At 36.0% G+C, this 27,912-nt stretch overlaps 1 protein-coding gene across 8 annotated transcripts in view; it reads right to left on the bottom strand.

The window, feature by feature from the left end:
* The window catches only part of YAF2 (YY1 associated factor 2), a 64,700-nt gene that overhangs the window by 12,872 nt on the left and 23,916 nt on the right, over positions 1–27,912 (bottom strand). For 2 of the 8 annotated variants that reach the window (XM_058558494.1, XM_058558495.1), the window contains exons 2-4: positions 27,710–27,781; positions 27,518–27,617; positions 19,802–20,691 (exon numbers count right to left, since the gene is read on the bottom strand). The exons of 2 other annotated variants lie outside the window; for them this stretch is intronic. In XM_058558494.1, coding sequence (XP_058414477.1) covers positions 19,802–19,986 — 185 coding nt within the window. In that variant the 5' untranslated portion in view covers positions 19,987–20,691; positions 27,518–27,617; positions 27,710–27,781. Of the gene's footprint in view, positions 1–19,801; positions 21,066–27,517; positions 27,618–27,709; positions 27,843–27,912 lie in introns of those variants that run through there. 4 more of the 8 variants (XR_009222548.1, XM_058558493.1, XM_058558498.1 and 1 more) reach the window with 4 other exon arrangements.

Genomic DNA, 27,912 nt, shown 5'->3' with positions numbered 1-27,912 from the left:
GCTATTTATAAATAAAGTTTAACCTAACCACTAATCAAATTAAAACAGGAATGCCTGAGCCCCACTCCCAGTTAAAAGAGAATCTGTAGGGGTGGAGCCAGGCTCAGAAATGTTTTGCAAGTTCCGAAGCTGATTCTAAAGTGCATCCAAGATTGAGAACAACTGATCTATATACTGATACTCCGAAATTTGTAACACCAGCCCTAATGTCACCCCTAAACTCCAGACTTACATAACCAACTCTCTACATAACATCTTCATCTGGATGTCTAGTGCCACCTCAAAATAATTTAGTTTGTTCAACAACATACTTTTGAATCCTCCCTTCTCCCACTCTTCCCTTCTTTAACAGTCTTTCTATCTTAGGAAATAGCACTCCATTTTCCAGTTGGTCAGACCAAACACTCAGAAGCAGTGTTCATTCCCCTCTTTCTCTCACACCCACATCTAATTCACCTGCAAATCCTTTCCACTCTACCTTCAAAATATATCTACACGATTTGGTCTCTCTCCCAACCTCATCTTCTATATTCTCCTCTTTGGAACTCTCCCCTCTGTTCCACTGTCTTGGCCTGGGCTGCCATGACAAAATACCACAGACTAGGTGGCTTAAACAACAGCAATTTATTTTCTCACAGTTCTGCAGGCTAGAAAGTCCAAAATCAAGGTCCAGCAGGGTTCAGTTTGGGTGAGTGCTCTCCTGACTTGCAGAGAACCTCCTCACTGTGTTCTCAACATGGCGGACAGAGAAAGAGAGAGAGAGACAGACCTCTGCCATCTTTTTTTTGCAGAGTAAGATTCGCCCTAAGCTAATACCTCTTGCCAATCTTCCTTTTTTCTTCCTTTTCCCCACCCAAAGCCCCAGTACATAATTGTGTATAGTTGTAAGTTCTTCTGGTTCCTCCATGCGAGCCACCACCACAAGTGGCATAGTTTCGCGCCCGGGAACCAAATCCAGGCTGCCGAAGCAGAGCGCACTGAACTTTAGCTGCTAGGCCATCAGGGCTGGTTCAAGACCTCTTTCTTCTTATAAGGCCACCAATCCTATGGCATTAGGACCTCACCCTTATGATCTCATTTTACCTTAATTACCTCCTAAAAGCCCTATCTCTACATATAGTCACACTGGAGATTAGGGCTTCAACACATACATTTCGGGGGAACACAATTCATCCATAGCATCCAGCCTCACTGGCCTGTTACTCCTGTCTGGGGGTTTTCCCTGCTGTCCCCTCTGCCTACTCACTCACTCCCTTCTTCTAGGTCTCTGCTCAAATGACAACTGTCAGGAAAGTCTTTCCTAACTTCACATAAAATAGCACTCTCCTCTCCAACTCCACTCCCCACTCTGCCCATTACTGTCTCCATCACTATGCTTTATTTTCTTCAAAGCACTTATTTCTACTTACCATATTAGATATTATTAGTTTATTATCTGTCTTCTCCTACCAGAAAAGAAGATAAGCTCCCTACCACCCCCATCAGTATAAACAGGGACTTCTTCCTGTTTTTTATTCACTGTTGTTTGCTCTATGCCTGTGGCATAAAAATACCCAATGTGTTTTGAATGGATGGGTGAATGGTAAACCCTCCTCCAGTTTTTTCCAACTCTGGCTTACATTACCATCACAGGGAGTCTTTTAAAAATTGCAATCCTTGGGCTCACCCAGATCAACTGGATAAAAATCTCCAGGAGTGAAACCTGGTATTTTTCAAAGTTGCTCAGTTGATTCTCTTGTGCAGTCACTGCCCTGCAGAATAAGATCAAAGTGCTAACTACACTGTCAGGTCTGATTTAGACCTGGATCAGGATCTGTCAAGTGAAGCAAGTAACTGCATTTTGCCTTGTGCTTTCCTAATGCACCCAGGATCTCACCTTTTCCAAACAGCCTTCTCTATCTACTCTAGTCTGTATTCATCTCTCCCCTCTCTGAAACTCCACAGCACATGTGGACTGTGTCAGATAATCACAGTAAATACATATATAACTTTATCATGAAGTATAGCTTGTTCCCATTTTAAAACTACTTACATTCTTTTTTATCCTCCTCAAATGCTATGCACATACTGGACACTGAATAAACACATGCTCAATGCAGAGAGCTTGTTCATAAAATTATTCCCTTTTTCAATTTGTACTAAACCAGAGAAAGGATGTATACTCGAGTCCTTCCATTAAGAACCACTTAAATCAGTGATTCCTAATCCTAACTACACACTGGAATCATCTGAGGAGCTTTAAAAAAAAAAAAAATCTAGCCTCATCCAGGCCCCACCTGTAGGGACTCTGATTTATTTAGCCTGGGATAGAGCCCAGGTATCCTTTTTTGGTTTGGTTTTCCAGTTTCCAAGGTGATTCCAACGTGCAGGGAGAGCTAAGAGCGAATGACTGAAATACATCAAATCTGGATGCTCTACCTTTCTAAATATAGAGATTGGCAGTATTAAAAGATGTTATTTGATTTAGAGTCTGCAGAAAACAGCACTCATATTTTCCAAGCCTTTCTTTTATGATATGGATGAACTGATGGTGTACTTAGTGATCAAAATATGCCTATTTTTAGTTAAAACAAGTCTTACCCAGAAATTAATTTCTCTTTTATGGTTCATTCCCATTCTTGCAGCCTATAATTACAATACAAGCTATTTTTCCTAAGTTTCTCTTCTTTGCTTCACTCATTTACTCATTCATCAAAGTGCTTATTATGGCAGGCAGTGTTCTAAGATGGTCCCCAATAAACCCTGCCTCCCGGAATTCATGCCCTTGTCTAATCCTCTCCTTGCAAGTGGGCTGGACCTAGTAAAGAGTTTCTAATGAACAGAATACAGCAAAGTTGACTGGATGCCACTTCCAAAATTAGGTTACTAAAACACTCTATCTTCCATCTTGCTCACCCTCTCTTGCCTTGTTCTGAGCTCCCCTATAGAGTGGTCCACGTGACAAAGTGCTGAGGGAAGCCTCTGGTCAACAGGTCAGCAAGGAACTGAAGTCCTCTGTCCAATAGCCAGCGAGGAACTAAGGTCTGCCAACAGCCACCTGAGTAAGCCTGGAAGTAATTCCTCCCCCAGTGACGCATAGAGATGACTGCAGCCCATGAGAGACCTTGAATCAGAGGACCTAGCTAGGCTGTACCCCGATTCTTGACCCACAGAAACTGTGAGGTAATAAACATTTGCTGTTTTAAGCAGCTGAGTGTCGGGGTGATTTGTTACACAACAATACATAACTCATATACTTATTGTCACCTATTATATTCTAAGCATTGAGATCCCATCCTTCATTGCAGAAAATCTGGTACCCATAATGGAGGGTGGTTTCTTTGATACACCTAGCTCTCTCTGGTCCACTGAATCCTTATGTATTACATAAAAGTTATGGTACTCATGAAGCTCATCATTGGACTACACAAATCACCTATCAGATTACAGCACCTTCAGAGTGGGATAAGCTGTCTTTTGCTTGAAGTTACTGAGTAAATAACACTTGATTTGCCCTTCACTTAACGTTCTCGTACAGCTATTCTGGTTGGTGCCTCTTTTCACTCCTCTGTAATGTTCACCTTTATGCTGTGCTGTCAGTTATTCCTTTTACATTGTTCACTGTGTAGTTTCTCCTCACTCCTTGTCCTATTGCTTGTCCTCTGCTTCTTGGCCTGGTGTGGGTGACACTGGTTTTTTGAGTCATCACCAGGCAATAGTACTGCTCCTTTCATTTTATCTCTCCTTTAACTTTTACCAGCCAGATCTGTTATTTCTTGTGTAATAATCAGATCTTTGGTTGTTTTAATAACTGCTCCTGGAACAGCTTAGTGCAATGTTCTCAAAGCACAGTCTGTGTACCACTAGTGGGCCCTGTCAGTCTAGCAAGTGCTCCACAGGCAGCCTGGTATAATCATAAATTTAAAAAGATCAATTATGATTTTTCACAGAAACCCCACTGTTATTTTGTAATGTGTAATCCAAACTCATAAAAATTGTTTTAACTCATAAAAGTAGAGATGAAAATAATTCCGGAAATGGCAGAATTCAGAATAATGATGTAAAGTAAATACTGAACAGGACTTCAACAGAATATAGAATGTCAATCAGTATGAACTAGAATAAGTAAATCTGTAAGTGTTGATGTGTATGCACAAGTACCTGGAAAAGAAAAGTGTGAATGGGGAGTGTACTGATAAATATCTGAAAACTATTTTTTAACAAACCAGCATCCTTGCCTCTAGTAACCATAGTATAATCTTTCATCAAATAGTGGCATTAAACTTTTGAATGATTTTCAAGATATAGTACCTCTGTGGCAAGTAAGTTTTTACAAAACAAGGGCAAAATACGCTCTTCAGTGTAAAACTGATGAATTCTGTCACCAAAAACAGAGAGAAGTCTAAAACTACAAAGGCATCATTCATAGTTGTGTTTATAACAGCAAAAATGTTATAAAGAGAAGTTTTAAAAAAAAATTCACAAAACTGATGACATATGTTTGAAGAGAAAGCAGAAGTTTTTTAATATATGATGTGGTTGGACATTGTATATTAATAGCACACAATGTAGAAGAGTTAATACTGTTACACGTACATGCTAACATATTTTTGCTGTACAGTTGGAACAAACCACAAATGTGAAAAAATATCAATCAGTTCTTGTTATATAATTACAGACAAACTGTTTGAGAGAGAAGTGATCAATGACTTTTTACCAATGACTTCCCAAGCTACAGAAAAGTTATTTCCAGTATAGTGAAACTATACCAAAAACCGTGAACTAGGATGTCAGCTGCAAAAGGTGGGTTGGGCTCAGTATTGGTAGAACACCAGCTATTTGTGTAGCTGTGAAGCTATAAAAGAGATTGCAATTGATTGCCTCATCTAAACATTGCTTTAGTCCTCAATGTACAGCTGGCAATCAAAAATACATCTCCCAATTTTGATTCAACATGCTTAGAATGGTCATATGTCTTTTCTAAACAAAGAAAACATTATTGAATTTTCTACCTTAATATAAACTGTTACAGGAGAAAGTGTTTGCATTTCTTTACACACTGATAACATCCAAAATGATCATTTCTATGATTTCTAGAGGCTTGCTCAAGTGGTATGCATATCTGAGCAATGTTTGGAATCTTGAATAGCATGAATATGTTGATTTGGGGTACACTACAATAAATTTAAATTTTTTTTTTTTTAAGAAAAAGCCAAATATGGTGTATAGGGTTGATTACCAAGAGCTTGACTTTCCCACTAAGAGTAACCAGGAAGCTGACTGGTATTACATTTGCCACTGCCTCAATTTAAAATATTCAAACTTTCAGCATTTAGCAGGACAAGTTTCATCAACAGAGTACAAGAAACAGCTTTCAGTAAGAAATTGTCCATAATTTCTGAGTCATATTCAATGTGAATGTCCAGAATTATCCCAGCAAGCCACTGCTTTCGACCATTTCAGCAATCTATAATTTCAAGTTAGCAGAAATTAAGAGCAAGGAAAGCAACATACAATATGGGGAACCTGATCTATAGTCCAAGCTCATGAGCCCTACAGAAAATCTAGTGAACATCTCTTTCACAGCTTTGACTTATTATAAATAATAACTATTATTTTTTAAAACACTGTTTTTTTACTATTTTAGATGTGATCTTTTTTTTTATTTGCCAAAAATTAGTAGTATGCTTATATACCCTCTGTGTTCCCAGGACACTGAAAGATTGAGATGCAATGGTATAGTGTTTAAGAGCTTGGCTCTGAAGTAAGCTTGCTTGGAGTCTAATCCTACTCGGATACTTAAAATCTCATTTCTCATTTATAAAATAGTAATTATGAGGAGAAAATATTGTGAGTAAAAAGTGTGAGCATAAAAATACCTTAACACATTGTCTTACACATAAGTATTAATAAATATTAATAATAAACTATTATTTATTCTTATTCTTTGAGGTTATTCAGGACAATTGAATGTAAGAAAAATGTGAAAGCTAACATGTGAGGGTGCTACTAAAATCTGATTTAGGAATGCCTCTTTATAAGAGTTTGGTAAGTCTGTCATACTTTGTCATTTTCAAGCAAAATGGCAATACTACACTATCAAGTCCCAATTTGGAAAAACCGAATGGCTTCTCCATTTCTGTGTTTCCCAATTCCAGAGTAGGGTCAGACACTGCTGCTAGCCTCCAAGACGGTCCCTGACGAGCCTCTATCTCTTGGCATTCACACCCTTGTACAGTCTCCTCCCACACTGAACAGTGCAGACTTGTGTAACCAGAAGGATACTGCAGAAATGACTAAGTGGGACTTTCAAGGCTAGGTCATAAAAGACACTGTGACTTCCTTCTTACTCACTCTTGGATCATTCACTCTGGGGGAAGCCAGCTGCTATGTTATTAGGACACTGAAGCAGGCCTATTGGGAACTACACATGGCAAGAAACCGAGGCCGCCTACCAACAACAGCCAATGTGACTGCGCCATCTTGGAAGCAGATGCTGCCGCTGAGTCAAGCCTTCAGATAACTGCAGCTTCAGTTGGTATCTTAATTGCAATCTCATGACAGACCCAGAGCCAGAACCAAGTTAAGCTGCTCCCAAATTGACTCACAGAAACTGTGAGAATATAAATGTTTTGGGATAATTTGTTACACAGAAATACATAATAAATCTGTTTGCCAAAAATCCATGTGAAAAGACAGTGGTTTCTGGTGTGTGAAAGGGGAACATAGAAGAGAGAAAGAGGGAGAGGAATGGGAATAGAGCTAATCAAAACGAACAGAATAAATCAACACAAAGTGTTCAAAAATATTTTAGGCAATCATTATTTCTAGGTTTCTAAGATCATTTTAATTTTCTTCTTTGTCTTTATCTATATTTTCCACACTTTTAACAATATATTCTACTTTTAAAAATAAAAACAAATATATTTTTTAAATTTAAAAACTTGCTAAGTATTCACATGTATTTCACATGTATAATTCACATGTAATAATCTACTTGAAAATAACTTAAGGTCAACTGTTGAGATCACTATTCACTTCAAAGCTTCACCAATATGCAAGGCACTGTGCTAAACGCAAGAGGGGACTAAAAGATGAAGACAACATCGTTCCTAACATCATGTTGCCTCAATTTAGGAGAAATAGACACGAGGAATCTAATAATGGCCTAGAACATAGTATATTCTCAATAAATATTTGTTGAATAAATATGAGAGGTAGGAAATACTAAAATAGCACATCTACAACTGGGAGAATCAGAGTGCAAAAGAAATGAGCCCAAAGAGCTAGTATTTAAACAAAGCCTTAAGTAATAGCAGAAATGTACTTAAAAGTTTGCTATTTGGCCTTGGGTATGTATATATGTGAGTGTGTATATGTGTGTTATGTTTGTACACATATACATAGACACATACTATCTTTATATAATCTGATGTTTAAATATGATTATACATTATATATATTACATATAAAAATTATAATATATAACATTTGCAGCAGATAAAATCCTTAGAAATTTTACATTCCTGATTATGTTTCTTAGGTTAATATTAATATGACATGAAATTTCATAAGAAGCAATTGATGGTATATGCTACAGAGAGAGAAGATAAACAAACCCATACTAAGTATGAGAGGAAAATTACCCCAGTATAAGCACATTTTGTTGATAATTCATATACAAATAATCAGTTCAAGACAAACAATAGGTTTGATAATGTATAGATCACTATAGCATATACTTTCTAGATAATAAAAACAGCTACAGTTTTGAAAGTCTTAAATACAAATCATTTTTTTGCTTGAGGAAAACTAGCCCTGAGCTAACATCTGTGCCAACCTTCCTCCACTCTGTATGTGGGTCACCACCACAGCACGGTTTGATGAGTGGTGTAGGTCCATGCTTGGGATCCAAACTCATGAACCCAGGCTGCCAAATCAGAGTGCACCAAACTTAACCACCACGCCACTGGGCCAGCCACATTAAACACAGCTTAATCTTGACCAAAATTACCTGTTTTAACATATTATACAATGCCATACAATTTACTTTTATCATTTTCTTTAGATTTTTATTTTTCTACTTAATTCAAGATGCCTATAATCAGAGATCTCACTCTCATTTAAAGAATGTTCTTTTAAAGATAGCTATCCTATAACTGGAAAGATTAAAAATAATTTGAGCCTAATAATAACCTTGCTAGTCTATTTCCTTTTGATTATACTACACAATAATTTTTTCAATTAATGATAAGAAATCAATAAATGGTTAACTTCTATCTGCTAAAAGAAGATTTAATTCAGCCTTCACTGAGTTCTCCAAAATTTTGATTAATGGCTATATATGAAGTTTACGGCAGAATACCCTATTTCTTAGAATAAAAACAGTATTCTGAATGAAAATAAACATATGTTTGCTAAGATACATTTAGCTCTAGTCAGTTAAATTATATCACAAGATAATAAGTGACCAACTTGCATTGTACAGAAGTGAACTAAATTAATATAGAATAAATGAGTCATAACGATGTACTCCAAAATAACTGAAAAGGGGAAGTTAAGGTTTAACAATAACATTAAACATAAAAAAACATGCAACATAAAAGAGGCTTACCTAAAGTAAAAGAGGGGAGGAGAAGGCCAGGGAAGGGTTTTCTGTTGGACAGCGAGTCCTAATTTAGGAAGGACACATGTCCCTCTACTGTCAGCATTTCTCAGCCAAACACAAGTGAAGTCCTACCTTCTCTTTCCAAAGACAGCAAGCAACCACTTCAGGATCCTCTAATCCTAATGATTCTTAGAGATTTAAGTCAAGTTTACTTTCCAGATCAGCTGAGGAAATAGTTGTGATTTTCCCTCCCATCCCATAGTTCCCCATCTGCATCACGTTAGCCAAAACCTACAGAGCTAAACCACACATGTAGGGGTGAACTGACAAATTTATAAACACATACCAGTAATGAGTCAACCAACCAGCAGGCACAAATGACTTCAGATCTTTGCTTTTTGATACAAGGGAAGTATAAGGAAGAACAGAAGTATATTAGGATCCCCAAATGAGATCAAAAAGAAACTTGAGAAAACTTTATAATCTTACACAGGATTATACCAGTTAACGTTTATTATGTACAAATAAATGGAAGCTATGTGCAGAAATTTTTGTTAGACAAGGCCACAAATAAACAGAATTTACTAAAAAACACTGCCACTGAGTTAACGTAGATCAATAATGACTACAAATCAACTCAGTTTTTTGAAATAACATTAACTTGCTATAAAAGAGTTTTCTTCACACGAATTTACTAAGTTATCACAATTATCAACTATATTTAGCAATTCACCAGTAAGTAGCTCAGTGCAAAGGAAAGATACCATCACATTAATATTCAAAGTTAAGTGTAGTCAAACTGAACACATAGGATCGGTATATTTTATTGTATATTAATTATACGTCAATTAAAAAATTAAATGTAGCAAGATTTTAGTTATAAGTAACTGAGAATGAAGTATTTAGATAAAATTGATTTTCCAGCTGACTATACATTTTAAAAAACCAAATCTTTTAATTTTGTTTCTAAAATATGTTACATGCTTCACTGCCTTAGTAAATACTATAACATATAAAAGCTATTAATTTTTTAAGGGTGTCTTCTGTGTGCCAAGGATCATACTAAGCTCTTTACATTCACTAACTCATTTAATGTCAAATTCCTTTTTACATGATGAGGAAACCAAGGCTCAAAATGTTTAAGAAACCTGCCATAATCACATTCCAATTCATACTCAACTCCAGGTATGCCTGATTCTAAAGTACATGCTTTATTTTTTTCCCAGCTTTATTAAGATACAATTGACAAATAAAAATTGCATATAATTAAGGTATACAACGTGATGTTTTGATATACATATACACTGGGGAATGGTTCCCACAACCATAATAATTAACATATCCATCACCTTACACCACCCATTTTTGTTATGGCGAGAACATTAAAGATCTACTCTTTTAGCAAATTTCAAGTATACAATACAATATGATTAACTATAGTCACCATGCTTTACATTAGATACTCAGAACTTATTCATCCTGTATAACTGAAACTTAGTACCCTTTGACCAACATTTCCCCATTTCTCCCACTCCCCAGCCCCTGACAATCACCATTCTACTCTACTTCTATGAGTTCGACTTTTTTAGATTCCACAGATATGTGAGATCATGCAGTATTATCTTTCTAAAGCCCATTCTTTCTATACGTCACAATGCTGTGTTGTCCTGATGACTCAGAACCACTACTTAGAACCTCATACAGCATGTCTCTCTGGAGCCATTAAGATGTTTTAAACCGTTTGTCCTTATCTGAAAATGGCAGTTCCAGAATGCTGTGTCATTCTAGTTGGTGATGCTTTTGTCTCCTGTCTTGCTGTCAGTTACCACTTTTCGGTATATCTGCTTTTAGCAACCTTAGTTATCCCATTCACAACTCCAAACCCCAATCTGCTTCTAATTTAATATCTACCATAACCAAAGAACTGAAAGTTGATAAGAATAAGAAGATCTTATCAAATTGGTGATCGTATTTGATAAAATAATTCTCTTATATCACTGTTCAAGACTGTGACATAGAAAATTGTATAAAACAGAAGAGTTGTACTTTTAAAGCTGCGTACAGCATTCCCAGGACCTAGTGGAGGAGGGGTGGATGACAAGGCAGAGGCGACTACAGAGCTCCTTAACCCCTCTGCAACCAATGTAGCTCTGCTTTCTGCTTTACTAATCCGAGTTCCAAACAAAACTCTGTGAGATTCTTCTCAATGTGAAAACTATTAAAATAAGCTAATCAAAAACACTGTAAGACTGCATTGGGTGGAAGTTACTGGAAAATAGCTGATGATTCAACAAGACAGACAGTTCTTGAACAGACAGTAACTAAATGCCCAGAACAAAGCACTGGATGTTATCCAAAGAGCTTGGGGACTGCTTCTGTATCATGCTTCTCTAATTTTCTATAACTTTCAGACATCTAGAACAAAGTTAAATAATAGTGATAAGAGAATTTCCTTGCCTTGTTTCTAATATTAATTTCACTTAATTTCTAATATATCTCCATGAAGCACTTTCCTGACCATGGTTTTGAGGTGCATATTTTAATTATGTTCAGGTTTTTCTAAAGACTGTTTTCAAGAATAAAAATCTGATCTTATTAACTGCATTTCAAGATCTATTGAGATGATCACATAGCTTTTCCTCCTTTATCTACTAATATATTGAATTATATTAAGAGCATTTCAATACATCTTTATAGTCCTGGAATAAATTCTACTTAGTCATGGTATATTATATTTTGAATGTACTACTGGATTTCTGCATCAATATTCTTAGATAATACTGACCTATAGTTTTATTTTATTACCATATCTTTATCAGGTATTGTTATGAGTATTATGCCCACTCTATTGCTCTATCTTTGTGGCACTAACATTTATTGAACGCTTTCTATATGTCAGGCATTGTTCTAAGAATTGTATTTGTATTAACCTGTTTAATCTTCACAGCAACTTTAGGTTCTGGTAAGTTCTCTTATTGTTTTATAAAAATAACAAGAAACCTCCATTCTTTCTATTTCCTCTCAGTCAATTTAAATATCACTGAAATCATCTGTTACATGAAGGTTTGAAAGAAGTCCCCTGTAAAATCATCTGGGCCCGGTAGGTTTAGGTTTTCAGCCTCCTCTTGGATCAATTTTGATAGTCTACATTTTCCTAGAAAATAATGTATTTTTCCAATATTTTCTAATTTATTCATTGTGCCAACCACTCTTATTTTGTATCTCTGGTTACTTTCTTTTTCATAATCCTAACTTCGATTTTTCTACTTTCTCTCTTTGTTAAAAAAAGTTGTTAGCTAGTCTTATTCATTTTTGTTTTAATCGAAGAATCAGCTCTTGGTTTTATTTATCTTAATTACCTCTTCTGTTTTCTAATTTATTACTTGCTATCTTTAGTAATTACTTTTCCAGCTTTCCTTAGGTTTATTTTATTGCTCTCTTATTAAATTCTTTAGCTGAATGTTAACTCATTTATTTTTATTTTTTTAGTAATAAAATTTTTAGAAATAATTTTACCTGTGTCTTGCATATTATTTAAGTATATAATTTTTATTGTAATTGTTTTCTAGACAGACAACAATTGCCAGCAGTTTGCAGTATCTTTAGACCCTTGACCTAAGATTTTTTTAGGAGAATATTTTTACATTCTTAAATTCAAGTGATTGTGGTTTTTCTTTGGAGGTTTGGGAAGGTTTTGTGGTTTGGTTTCTGGTTCTTGCTTTTGTTATTAACTTAAAATTTCATTTAGAGTATGTGGTTGATAACATTTTTACTTTTTTTTTCAAGTTTTCTTTCTAGTACTTATTTCTGAAAATGTTCCAAAAGGAATTGAAAAGATATTCTTTCTTTTTACAATAACAAAGTATGATATATTTATTATATCAGCTTTATTGATTATGTAATTCAGATTCTCCATATCTTACTTTTTATGTCTTTGATGTGGCAAGGACTGAAAGATGTTTTAAAGTCTCCCATTACTACTATATTTCTCTTTCTCCTTAAATTTATAGTTTTTACTTTAAATACTCCAATGCTTTATCTTAAAAAAAAAAAAAATGTGTTCTCTTTATAGTAGTAACTATATCCTTGATTTTTTCTCACCTGATGTTTATTGTTTTTAATTCAACTTTGTCTAACAGTAATATCAATCTACTGATTAATTTTTGTCTGTATTTGCCTAGTATCTTGTTTTGACTATCCATTTACTTCCAATCCCCTTAGTAATTTTGTTCTAGATGTGTTTTTAACATCAAGTGTATAGTTCGGTTTTGTATTTCATCTAATCCAAGTTTTGCTTAATAGCTGAGCTTAAGTCATGGCCATTTAGTGTTTTAACAAGAACATTTGGTCTTGTCTTTATGTTTTCTGAGGTGTTGGGGTTTTTTCTCCTTCCATGCTCATTCTTTTTGGTTCCATCTTTTGCTGTATGGTTATTGCATATATGAAACAAATGTTAAAGAGCACCTACTATGTGCCAAGCACCATGCTTAGTGTTAGGAATACGATGGTAAACAAAAAAGTTAGCTAGATATATATAATTACAAACTGTGGTTTTGTCCTTCCCCATCCCACTCCATTCTCACCGGAGTGGGGGTAGATAAGGCTTTCATGGAAGATTTCTCATAAGATCCAACAGGCTCAGATTTAAACAATACAAAAGAGTTGCCCAAATGAAAGAGTGGGAGGAAGATTATCTCAGGTAGAAAGTAAGCACTAAGTGTACAAAGGCAGCGAAGAACCTGGTGCATTACAGAAACTGAAAGAAAGTCAGTAAGGCTGGAGAAACTGAGTGAGAGGGAAGAGCTGCACGAGATCAAGAGGTAGGCAGGTCTACAAATGGGCCAAGTTAAAGAACCGGGTTTTATTCTAGGTACAACAGATATCCTGAAATACTCTTCAAGAGAGAAGTGACCTCTATTATACTTCCATTTTAAAACTGTTGTGTAGAGAATGAACTGAAGTGTGACACACGTGGAACTGGAGAGAGCAAATGGTACACTATTGGAGAAGCCCAGACAAGATGATGGTGGCTTGGAGTACTTGGCAAATGGTGGAGACAGATGGAAGTGACTGGATCCAAAGATTTTAATCAAGGCAGTACTATCACTCTTCCTCCTCTTCTTCCCCCAATTTTGGAGTTATACAGTCTACTTTCAGTTCTATTCAAGGTTATTTTCACATATAGTATAATATGGTTGTTTTTATAATAAAGACATCCCTGATCCTTTACATAAACTCATTCATTCAATAAATATTTATTAAATGTATATTACTGCCAGATAACATTCTAGACATGGGAATATAGCAAAAAGAAAAAAATCCCTAGCCTCATGAAGCTTACAAGTTGTAAATTAAAATAAAACTAAGCCTTCCTTATGTATCTGATTATGTCTTACCATAATATTCTAAATCAATAACATTAAAACATGTTTTGGTATAATATAGTCATTCATTCACTCAACAAACATTTACTAAACACCATCTACGTACCAGGTCTTCTTCTACAGCTGTAGAGAAATATCCCCTCATGGAGCACACATGCATTCTAGTAAAGATATAGTAGAGGGCCAGCCCCGTGGCTTAGCGTTTAAATTCATGCGCTCCGCTACTGGCAGCCCGGGTTCGGATCCCGGGCGCGCACCGACGCACCGCTTCTCCGGCCGTGCTGAGGCCGCGTCCCACATACAGCAACTAGAAGGATGTGTAACTATGACATACAACTATCTACTGGGGCTTTGGGGGACAAAAAGGAGGAGGATTGGCAATAGATGGTAGCTCAGAGCCGGTCTTCCTCAGCAAAAAGAGGAGGATCAGCACAGATGTTAGCTCAGGGCTGATCTTCCTCACACACACAAAAAAAAGATATAGTAGAGATAGGCAAAATATATATATATATTTATATATATGAATGAAATATTATTAGGTAGTAGTAGAAGAAAACTGCAGCAGGGTATGAGAAGAGAGAGTTGCACAGAAGTGCTATTTTTCTACAGGGAAATCAGGGAAGCACCTCTGACGAGGTCACACTTAAGCAGAGTCCTGAAATAAGTATCTAGACGCCATGCACGTATCTAGACGCGAAACATTCCAGGAAGGTTGAGACCAACTGCAAAGTCCCTGAAGCAGAAAGCTGGCATGTTCAAGGAACACTAAGGTGACCAAAATGTCAGAACTCTAATGAGTGAGAGAGAAAATGATAAAATTAGTTTGAAGAGGCAGTCAAGAATCAGATCATGTAAGGCCTTCCTTTCATACAATGGAGAGAACTTGGAATTTTATTATTTTAAGTAGGACAGGAAACTAATGAGGATGGGAAGGTTCCGAGCAGGAGAATAACATGATCTGACTAAAGTTAAAATAAAAGTTACCTGGCTGCCCTATTAGAATGGTCAAAATCCAGAACACTGACAACACCAAATGCTGGTGCAGATGTGAGGCAACAGGAGCTCTCATTCATTGTTAGTGGGAATGCAAAATGGTACAGCCACTTTGGAAGACAGGTTGGCGGCTTCTTACAAAACAAAACATACTCTTACCATACAATCCAGCAATAGCACTTCTTGGTATTTACCCAAAGGAGGTGAAAACTTATGTCCACACAAAAACTTGCATGCAGAAGTTTACAGTAGCTTTATTCATAATTGCCAAAACTTGGAAGCAATCAAGATGTTCTCCAATAGGTGATACTGGATAGGTAAATAAACTGTGTTACACCCAGACAATGGAATATTATTCAGCACTTAAAAGAAATGAGCTATCAAGTCATCAAAAGACATGGAGGAACCTAAAATGTATATTACTAAGTGAAAGAAGCCAGTGTGAAAAGACTATCGACTGCATGATTTCAACTATATGACATTCTGGCAAGGCAAAACCATAGAGACAGTAAAAAGATCAGTGGTTGCCAGGGGCTGGGGGAAAGAAGGGATGAATAGGCAGAACATCAAAGATTTTTAGGGCAGTGAAACTATTCTGTATGATATTATAGCGGTGGATACATGTCATTATGTATTTGTCCAAAGCCATAGAATGTACAACACTAAGAGTGAATTTTAATATAAACCATGGACTTTTGGGGATAATGGTGTGTCAATACAGGTTCATCAATTGTAACAAACGTACCACTCTGGTGGGGATATTGATAGTGGGAGAGGCTACGCAAGTGTAGGGGCAGGAGTTATCTGGGAAATCTCTGTTCCTTCTGTTCAATTTTGCTGTGAACCTAAAACTGCTCTAAAAAATAGTCTATTAAAAAAAACACTGATGCTATGAGTGACTATAAATGGTATGAATGACATATCCCTTTACAAAACAGTCTAGGGGAAAATCTTAAAGTAATGTTCTTCTTATGGGTTCCCACATCAATCACATTAGAATTTGTGGTCCACAAGACAAAAAGATTTGAGACATGAAGATCTATAAACAAATTCTGGCTCTACTACTGAAGGGCTTCTGTTCTTATATAATTCACTTAACCTTTCTGGACTCTGCTTTCTTGGTAAAATAATTACAATAATAATAGTCATTCTACAAAGGGGTTTGTGAGGGTCAGAGCTTTGGAAACTCAAAAAAAATTACCTGGTTGCAATTTAGAGACCAGATGGTAGGGAAGCAAAGAATCATCAGAGAAACCAATTGGAACTTACTATAATAGGCAGGCGGGAGATGATGGTGGCTTATACTAGGATGGCAACAGTAGAGGTAGAAGAAGTGGTGGAATTCTAAACATATTTTGGAGATAGAACATATAGGATTTGTAGATGAATAGGAAGTAGAGGATAAGAGATAGAGTGTGTCACCAAGAGAAGAGGAAGAATTTGGGGAGAGAAAGGTAAGTTCAATTTTGCACATGTTAAGTCTGAGATATCCAGAAGACATACAAGTGGAGTTGCCTAAATAATTGCCTAATAATTCAAATGTAAAGAAATGAGAGATGTTCACACCTAGTTTACTGAAAACACTCACTGTTTTATAGTCACATTTAAACATGCATATAGCGAATATCAAGATCTTATAAACTCCAATAAGTTAAAATACTAACAGGTGGCTATAGTAAGACAGACATGGTTTCAACCCTTACTTAGTTTACAGTTTAGTATGAGAAACAGAAAAATACACAATTAAAATATATGCATTAGAAGAAATATACGACGACAAAGTCATCGATTCAAGAAATATTTACTCTACACTTATTTTATGACAGGCCCTGGGAATCAAACGTGAAGAAGACACCCTTAAACAGTCTACAGAATGGTACGGAGAGCAGACTATCAAAAGCAGTTGTAGTAAGGTTAGTAGTAATAAGGTTAAATTCAGGCAATTACAGAAATACATAGGATGGGTACCTAGGCAGATCCTATGGGAGCAGGGTAGGCTTTCTGAAGGATGTGACATCTAAAACTAAGACATGGAATTAACAAGAATTAACCAAACCTGGGGTGAGGAGAAGGAAGTAGTGGGGATGGAGAATGGGAGAAAAGGCAAAATAGCATCCAGAGATTCGAGTGTGTGTAAAGAATAGAAACAACAGAGTACAACACCATAGGTGGATGGTGGATATAGCTGCGGCATAATATGACTGGGGTGAATGGCAAAAGCTAAGACTGAAGAAATAAACAGGAATCAGACCATGAAACGATTTGTAAGCCATGTTAAGGAGCACAGACTTTACCTAAGGGTGTCCTCTTGGCCATACAAACAGGTTCACATCAAAGAAAAGAAAGTTTAGAGTATTAAGGGACCAGATTATCCAGAACAGGGGATGCGAGCTCAATTATCTACAGAGACTAGATAAGTAATAACATGAGTAAAGAGAACCAGGTATAAGAAAAACTCAGGAGACAACAGAGAGAGACGAGAACTGTGGAGAGCAAAAGTCCCCTCTAAATGGCGCATTGTTGCAATGAATGACGTGTCTCAGTGTTGCTAGATCTTCCAATTTTTAAAAAGAAGCTGGAAATTTGAAATTTCACAAGAAATCTGAATCTTTAATAACGGCAATTCAATTTCTTTGAAACATAGTGCAGACCAACATTGAGGGGACCAAACAAAACAAAACGAAGAGTTAAACTGGTACCACCGGTCATCCAATCTCTACTGCAGAACCTCAAAGACTACGCTGAGGCCTCTGACTTGGACCTGACGGCAGCAGAGTTACCGGACATTTAAAGAAGAATGACAAGTAACCACCACTTGAGAAGGTACAGCATCTGTCTTGTTCATTGCTGAGAAAGTACCTGACGCTTCGTTGGTCTCAGTAAATATTTAGAAATGAAGTTAAAACTGGAATTTTTTGAAAATTAGTGTCTGGCAGTAGATAGGACAACTGGAGAAGAGAAAATAAAAGAAAGAAAATTAATCCAGTGCTCTTTTGCTCCAAGCCTAGCCTGTTCTTCTGCTGGTTTTTAGCTTTGTTCACAGTCAGCTCCTACCTCATGCTGCCTAGTGTTCTTTCTCTGGGCATATAACTGCCTCTATCTCAGAAATTTGGCAAACACCCCAGTGACCAAAATTAGCAACTATCAGCTTTCACCTTGCGAGGGACAATGAAATTAAATAGGATGAATGATCCCAGTAGATGGAAGAAAGAGATGAATATTCTTTGCTACACTTCAACACTAGGCCAGGCCCTCCAAGGCTAACTCCATACCCTACTCTAAGGCTGTCTCCAGCTGCTAAAACTGCTACCTTAACATCAGGGATAAGTAACAGTCAAATACTGCACTAACTGTGCTGGGCAACACCCACCAACAATAATGGGTATGCCTGGATAGGGGGATTACAAAGGACATGCATGGGATTGAGATTCTGCCAGAAGGGAGATGGAGTAACAAAGAGGTAGGTTGAGAAAGACTGGAAACTCAGAACAGTATGAAAGTTAAATAATAAGACAAGAAAACAGGTAGCCCAGGAAACCCCAGAACCTGAGCATTTACGTATTCAGAGTCCAAGGAATCTCATATTGCAAGAGCAAAGTCTGGCACTGTTTAAAATAAATTATAGAAGATTCTTCCGCTGGTTTTGGGACACATGGACAACCAGGATTAGAGATTTTATTTACTGAAAATAATCTTCCTAAATGTCCCTCATCTAGGAAAAGTGAAACCAAAAGGCTATCAAAATGTCAAGTCATGTGTGTTGTACCTTAGATATGGCTTTATTTTGCAATATGTTCATTCTTAAATGGTATCTACAAGGGGAAACGTATAGAAAAATGACTTGATTCAAAAATCTCTAAGCAATTAGTATCTTACATAACGGACATTCAATCCTCATAAAGTAAGATGTTGGACCTCATCTTATAAAAAAGAAGTCATCATATGAGGATTCCTTCTGGTTCAGAGCAATGACTTGAAACCAAGAAAAAAGAGGTTTGTTACACTGCTGGGGTGAGGGAAATGACAATGACATTAACGTATAGTAATCCTACCTACAATAGCCCATGTAGAAGGTCTGAGTCTGATAGTCTGATAAAAAGCAGGAGCCAATATTCTAATTAAAAGCTTACAGGAAGCAAACTTTACACTTTAAAGAAATTAAGTAGGCCTAGGTATCAGGGAACACTACAGAAAGAGCTAAATGCTCGTCGAATTTAGGAATGGACAGTAAAGTTTCAGGTTACCAATGATCAACAGTAAAGCTGAGCACCCACGAACAGGTGAAGCAATAAACGAAAAAAAACACACTCAAAGCACCTTTAATGAGAAGTAACAGAAGGAGAATTATATAAAACCAAATGTTCTTTCAGATGCTTTAAGTCTGCCCTGTATAATACAGAAGACACATGTGGGTACTGAGCACTTGAAATGTGCTAGTCCAAATTGAGGTGCGCTGTAAATACAAAATGCACCCCAGATTTCGAAGACAGTATGAAAACGATTGTAAAATATCTCACTAATAACTGAAAGGATAATATCTTAGATATATTGGGTTAAATAAAATATAGTATTAAAAGTAATTTCACTGGTTACATTTTACTTTTATAATTTGGCCACGAGAAATTTTAACATTACAGATATGGCTCCCTTTTGTGGCTTGCATTGTATTTCTACTAGACAGTGCTGTTATAAATTAGTCATGTTTCACGTGAAGTCTTAAATATGATTTTTTTAACATTTTCATTGAATTCAATATTGTTTGTTCCTTTAGTACTAAATTCCTTTTGGGTACACCCTGAAGAAGAAGATTTTAATGTGAAGAACAATGACAGCTTACCAGACTGTCCAGAAAAGAGACTGAATCAAATTTCTGGGCAGGGGCTTGAGCCAGCAGGATTGTTCCACCAAATGGTAACCAGGCTCTCTCCGTGTTATCTCTGGCAAAAGGGTTACACAGTAAGAAAGAAGCACTACGTACACATGGAATAGGATTTGACCAATAAATAGCTTAACTAAATTCATCCAGCACAATAATATGCTTTGTTTTAGGATTTTCTCAATTACAATTCAAGTGTTAAACTTACAAAGATAAACATCTTTCACTATGATATATTCAAGTTTATCCATTCTCAGCAATTTTCAGATATGCAAATTCGCCCTTTTGGGAAATATCTCACCTAACACTGACTCTCAATTTGCTACCAAGGAAAACAGACCTCTCTCACTAGGGTGAAAGGAAATAATAGAAATTATTTTTTATGAAATACCATGACAGATTTTAAAAGACACTGGAATTCTCATACATTCACTAATATCATCTGGAAACAGTCCATGGGTCCATCTGGAAACTTGAAGAGAAATGTGGTTTTAGGAAATTAAAAATTTCACAAATAAGATACAGAACATAAACACATTTAACAGGACAGCACTGACTCAAAGAGCATACAGTAACTCTGAGAAAAACAATTGTACTATCTCAATATTAGAAGATTATTAAGTTAAAGAAAATGCATTGGATTCAGCCCAATGAAAATAAAATTTGAATTCAAAGATCCAAAATTTCCTATAGATTAAAATATTCTTGAGTCGGAGTTCTTTGGCACAAAACAATTCAAGGCTTCATATGCTGTTCTCAGTCGGATTACCTTAGACTCTGGTAACCAATGGAAGAAATGGAACCAATGGAAGACATCTCAGATGGCTTAAGCGAAACTTTGGGTTCAGGTGCTAGTTAATTTGAGAGGAAAGTGTGAAAGTGTATCAGTTATTCATTCAAACATCTAGGAGTCAACTAAGCACAAGGCATTATACTAACTTTTGGAAATGGTGAACAAGCTACAATCTCTGATGATTATAGAACTGACTCTCTGGCAGTTTTGTAAAAGAATAGGAAGTAGGATCGACATTGGTATTTCACTGCCTGTTTCCCATGCCAAATCAAGACATTTCTCCTTTCTCCTATTTGTATTTGGAGGGAAAGGGATGGGGATGGAGAAACAGGGAAGAAAAACAGAGATCTGCACATAACATACTGAATTAAAACATACTGAATTACAATTACTTTTCTTATCGTTTTCCCTGTAAGACCCTAACTCCTTAAAGAGAGAGGATGAAAACTAATCACCCCACCTAACCTAGCATCTGGCTCTCATCTGCTGCTCACTATCTTAGAACTAGATTAAATTACAGACACCCTGCTGAGACCACCGCTTTCCTTTTCTACTACAGACCAATACCAAGAATAAATGAAGACTAAAACAATAAAGGTCAATCCTTCAGTGTTTCTTTTTACAAAAGTAAGCATAGACATCAACCTAGATGTTTAAAAGCTATAAAGTGATTTACATATTCTTTCAGGAAAAACATGCAGTTCCATAAAGCTAGTTTCCTTTCACTACTATCAGCAGATCTCCCTCACCTCCCAACCCCATCCAGAGGTAATCGTAACCATGAATTCGGTGTAAACGAGATCACATTATTCTGCAATTAACTTTTCCTTACATTTAAGGGTCTCTCCATATTTACATACATATCAAAAGGTACCATCACATAGTGGACTCAGGAGCCAGGCGACTGAGGTTCAAATCCTAGCTCTGAATCCCAGCTCTGCTATTTACTACCTATAAGAGTGGGCAGGTTATTTACCCCTCTATGCTTTAGTATTCTTATAAGTAAAATGGAGAAAATGGTGGTAGTACCTATTTCTGAGTTCTTATGAGGACTAAAATAGTTAATGTTTATAAAATGATTAGAACAATTCCTGGGCATAGACAGAACCAGCTGTTTCTTAAACTAAAAAAAAAATCACTGATGATAATCACCTAAACATAGATCTAGATAATTCTCTGTTATATAACTATTTTATATCTTATTTATCTGTGCCTCCAAGTGAGAAGACTTCTTTTCCAAATGAATATCCCCATACAAATCTCCCTGGGCAAATGTGCACGTTTCTCTAGACTAATACGTTGAATAGGAATTACTGGATACTAGGGTATGCACATTTTCAACTGATCCTGAGCTTTGCAATCTAATGGGTGAAAATTGATGGGTGAAAACTTAACCGCATTTCCCTGCAAATGAGACTAAGCTGTCTTCTCAGTTCATTAGCCATTCCAATTTCCAGTTTCCTCTGCTGTAAATTGCCTTAATATCCATTGTTCACTTAATTTATATTCGTATCATCTGTCTTATTCTTTTGATCTTTATATGTTCTGGACACAAATCCACTGGCTATTACAGATACTGCACAAACCTCCCAGTCGTGTCACTTATCTTTTAGTTGGGTTTATGATGTCTTTTATTAAACCTAAGCTTTCCTTTTTGAGACAGTCAAATCTTTTATCCTTGATGGTTCATTCTTTTCTCAACTTATTAAACAAGGCCTTACATATCCTAAAGATACATACGCTACTATATTTTCCTCTTTTTTCAAAACGGTTTTTCATGTTTAGTGTTCAATGCAACTGGAATTTTCTTCTGCATATGGTTTGAGGTAGAGATCTACTTTCTCCGCCATATAGAAAACCAATTCAACAGTCCACTCTTTCTTTCTCTTCTGAAAGAAAATGCCTTCTCTAGCACTTACCAACTTCTCAAATATGTATGGATCCATTTCTGAACTCTCTATTCTGTTATATTAATCTGTATTTTCCTGCATTAAGGCTATCCTACTTTAAATAGCATAAGTTTTTCTTTTCTTTTCTTTTCTTTTTTTTGTGAGAAAGACCAGCCCTGAGCTAACATCCAATGCCAATCCTCTTTGCTGAGGAAGACTGGCCCTGGGCTAACATCTGTGCCCATCTTCCTCTACTTTATATGGGATGCTGCCACAGCATGGCTTGCCAAGCAGTGCATGGGTGCATGCCCGGGATCCGAACCGGCGAATCCCAGGCCGCCGCAGCGAAGTGTGCGCACTTAACCACTTGCGCCACTGGGCCAGCCCCTTTATTTTCTTAATTGAGGTATAATTTACATACAGTAAAGTATACAAATGTGGTGTACAGCCTGACTTTTAAATACGTATATCCCTGTGTGATCCAATCCAGACCAAGGTATTACCATTTCTCATGCTCCAGAACGCTCCCTCATACCACTTCCCAATCAGTACCAGGCTTCCAAGATAACCACTATTGCAATCTCTATCACCACAGATTAGTTCTACCTGTTTCTGAGCTTTCTCTAAGTGAAATCATACAATATGTAATCTTTTGTGTCTTACTTCTTTTGCTCAACATTAAGTCTGGGAGATTCATCCCATGCTGTGTGTAGGAGTTTATCCTTGTTCACTGCTATGTAGTATTCCATTCTAAATACCATAATTTAAAAGTTAGTCTTGACATTCAACAGTGCAATCCCCTCCTCTTTGTCCTTTTTGTTCTTTCAGAAGCGTCTCTGTCATTCTTGTGCCTTTACTTTTGTATATGTATGTCATTTTCCACAAAAAAAATCCTACTGAGACTTTTGTCTAAAACTATACATAATTCACAGAAAAGTAATTTTTTAGTAATATTTATATTTCTCACCTGTAAATAAATATAGTATAGCCTGCCTCTTATTCATGTCTAATTTTATGTCCTTCAATAAAACTTTGGATACTTTATAGAATTTGCTGTAAAGGAGATATTTTTTATTTTCTAATTGGCTGTTGCCAATTTGAATGTTCATCATGTATATCTAGTAACACTGAATTCTCTTATTAATACACTCTTGATTTTTTTTTCCGAGTGCTATGTTCATCTCATTTGTCTTTCTTTCCAATCCTTTTGGATTTTTTTTCTTATCTTCTAGTAGAGATGTATTTGTCTTATTCCTAACTTTAATGGGAATGTTTTTAAGGTTTCACCATTAAGCATGACACTTGCTGTTTGAAAGACAGCCTTTATTGGAAGAAAAATTTCATTTCTCTTCATGGTTTGAGTGTTACTTTTTTTTGTTTTAAACATTAATGGGTATTGCATTTTATCATATACTTTTACTAAATCTTTGATTTTTTCCCTAAATTTTACCTTATAAATTATATTGACATGATTTTCAAAAATTAAACTATGCTTACATTCTTATCCTAGTTAAAATTCTTATGCCTGTGTTCATAAAGGAGATTGAATGTAATATATTTTCCCTTGTATTCTTTCCAGTTTAGGTTTCAACACTAAATTTATCTGATAAACAGGCAGGGTAGCTTTCCCTTTTTTTCTATTATCTGGGTCAGTTTGTATGAAATTGGGATTATCTGTTCCCCAAAAGTATATCTGAAATTATGATTACAAATATCACAATTAAAACTATTCCTTCTGATACCACTTCACACCAGTGAGGATGGCTATAATCAAAAAGACAGATAACGGAAGTGTTGGTGAAGGTGTGGAAAAACTGGAACCCTCATACATTGCTGGTGGGAAAGTAAAACAGTGCAGCCGCTTTGGAAAACAGTCTGGCAGCTCCTCAAAATGTTAAACGTAGAGTTACCAGATGCCCCAGCAATTCCACTGCAAGGTATACACCCAAGAGAAATGAAAGCGAATGTCCACACAAAAACTTGTAGACAAATGTTGACAGCAAGACTATTCATTAATACGCAAAAAGTAGAAAACAATCCAAATATCCATCAACTGACAACGGATAAACAAAATGTGGCATACCCATACAATGAAATACTATTTGGCCATAAGAAGGAATGAAGTGTGCTGATACATACTACAACATGGCTGGACCTTAAAAATATTATGCTAAGTGAAAGAAGTGAATCACAAAAGGCTACATTTTATATGATTCCATTTATATTAAACGTCTAGAACAAGCAAATCTCCAGAAACAGAGAGGAGATTAGTGGTTGCCTAAGGCTGGAGGGTTTGCGAAGAACTGGGATTGAACGCTAATAGCTACAGAGTTTCTTTTTGGGGTGATGAAAAAATTCTAAAATTGACTATGGTAGTGGTTGTACAACTGTAAAAATACTAAAAACCATTGAATTGTACATTTTAAATGGGTTGCTATTTTAAAAACCCTATTTCTCTTGGGGAAATTTACTACACCTTCAATTTTAGTTTCTTTGGATTTTCTTTTTCTTGTACAGTCAATTTTGGAACGATTTCTTCCTAGAAAACAGACCATTTCACCATTTTCACTTTCAACTTGTCTTTGAAAAGTTCTCACTATAAAACTCTTCTTTCATGTCCAAAAAAACCCCACTTCTTAAAAGTTCTCTTGACTGCTATTCTACCAAATGTCATCCCACTGTGCCTGCCTGCATCAAGGCACAGAAAGAACAAGTTCTATTTTTCCCATTTTAGAATTAGAGAAACTGAAGCACGATAAAGTTCTTTTTAAAATACTTTCTCCCCAACTTTTTTTTGAAAAATATCAAAGTCACAGAAAAGTCGAAAGTACAATGTATATCCATATACCCTTCTCCTAGATTCAAAATTGTTAACATGTGCCACATTTGCCTTATCTCTCTATATATACAAATACATATACACTACATCCAAATACCCACACACTTTTTCTTCTGAACCCATTCCTGAACCCATCATATTTCCCTTGTAAATATTTCACCATGTATCTCTAAAAGAATAAGGTCATTCTCAATATTACCACCATACCATTATCACACCAAAGAAACCATGAGATTGAACAGTCTCTTATATGGATGTGGGAAAGTAGACTCAAAACAAGCACTTAAGTCATCTAAATGTTCTTTATCTTGGCTTGTCTAATTGGACCTGAATTGGTTCTCTGCTGATTATTCAGAAGTGACAATCTGTCAAAGCGCATTTCCTTCCTTCGAAGACCTTGAAACTAGATTTCATTTACTGCTTCATCGGACAAGTATTCTTAAATCCAAACATTTCTGAAAATCAAGCGATAATCTTCTAAGTTATTCAAACCTCAAAAATCAAGTATACTGAATTTCCAGTATAACACTACACAGAGTCTTAAAGTGAAGCCAATTGATCTAATTAACTCTCTCAAAACTACACACTCCTTTTTTACATGACATAAAAGAAATTTATATTGTACTAAACAATTATAATTTCACTGTACCAGTTTTAAAGGAAAAAAATTGTTCTTAAGAAAAACAGTACAAATAGGACTGATGAGCCAAATTAACCTGTTTTATACATGAAAAAACTGGTAAGTATATTCATGAATCTCCACGAAAAACCAATTTTTCAGTCGGTATGATTTAATCTCAGTCCCAGATGTTAGGAACTAAGCAAGATAAAAAACAATAAAACCCTATCCTTGCTCAAAAATACCACACAAGTCAGCTTAAGAGTTTTGTATCAGAAGAAACAGCAATACAACCTGAAGCTAGTATTTTAAGGCTAAACTGTGTCATACAGATAAGAATTACATCTATAATCACAGAAATGTTTAAGATCAATCTACAATCAAATAACAGCGAATAAGAATGTTTGCTATGTGCCGATAGGCACTGGTCTAAGTATATTCCATGAATTAATTAATTCAATCCTCAAAGCAATCTCATTTTTCCACTGAGGAAACAGAGGTAACAGAGAAATGCTAGCATAAAAGAATTTATGTAAGGGGTAGGACTTATCTCAACCTTAAAGTATAGAAAAGTAGAATGGAAAGAAGGTCATTTCAAGAAAATGGAAAAGCACAAGCCAAAGCATAAATATGACCAGCATCCAGCTAAGGCCAAAACAAAAGTTTCAAATTGAAGAAATCAAAGCTGGATAAATAGAATGGGAGTGGACTATGAGAGGCCTTAAATACCCAGCAAACGGATGACAATTTTATAAAACAGCTAGAGCAGGACACCACTACAGGCTCTTTATGTGCTAAAAGTGTCCTTTTAGAAACTGCAACCTGGTAACAATGCAGTATGAGTGAGAGGGAGATGAGAAGTAAGGAACTCTGTCCAAGTCTAACATTTACACACCAGCTCAATAAATTATCTGGTACCTGAGGAACCAGAGAGCTCACACGGAACCAACTGTGCCACCCTTCACCTCAATAAGCCCATCCATTACGAACAAAGAAGTGGTAAATAGAACTGCAACATACCCTGAATTATTTTCCAAATATACCTTCATTGAAGTTAAAAGGCACATCGAAAACTATGTCAGTAAGAGGTGCTAGTCAATTAATATAAAACTATTCTTGCTATTCAGTACAATGACAAAAGAATTCGGCCAAATTTGGCATAAGCGTAAATTTTACATTACAGGTATTTACTTCAATAAAAGCAACATCACGAATTAAAAAATTTACAAAATATTTCAACATATAGCTTCCTTAAATAGCTTCAGAACTATTATATGATTTACCAAAAGGTAATAAACATATAATTTTTATAAAGTTATTAAGTAAATGATACCTTTTAAAATTAATGTCACGTTTATTCATACACCCATTAAGAACTAGGTATTTATCATCCATATAATAAATTCCATAATCCAAACCAACCTCACAAAAAAAACCTATCCCAAACAACTTCCTTTCTTTACAATTAAACAGATTCCTTCTAAAGAGAAAAAACGTGAGAAAAATATCTCAAGTTTGTGAAAACTAGATTACTTACCAGTAACTTGAGTTATCCTATTGGGTCTTTTCCCTCACAGATCCACCTCTCTTGCCCTTCTGTCCAGCATGAGAATCTTCCTGATGGGCATCCACTGGAACTGAGGGGGCATGCAGTACAGACGTATATGTAAGAAAGTTGGGGGAGGGGATTTGGGAGATGCTAGAGACATGCTTCAGCGCACTTGCTTACCTTCCTGAAATTGGAAATTTCAACGGTTCCTTGGTCCTCGAGGCATTCACAATAACTTCAAAGAATGTGGATCTGTGGAGATTACCCAATAGGAGAACTCCAGTTACTGGTAAGTGATCCAGCTTTTTCTTCTCTATCAGAATAAGAAGATTATTTAATTTTATTTGAGATTATTAATACATGTAGAACTACAGGGGAAAGGG

Source organism: Diceros bicornis, chromosome 17, assembly GCF_020826845.1.
Source record: "Diceros bicornis minor isolate mBicDic1 chromosome 17, mDicBic1.mat.cur, whole genome shotgun sequence".
Taxonomy (NCBI): domain Eukaryota; kingdom Metazoa; phylum Chordata; class Mammalia; order Perissodactyla; family Rhinocerotidae; genus Diceros; species Diceros bicornis.
The sequence above is the reverse complement of the archived record's forward strand: the minus strand, read 5'-3'. Positions and strand labels throughout refer to the sequence as shown.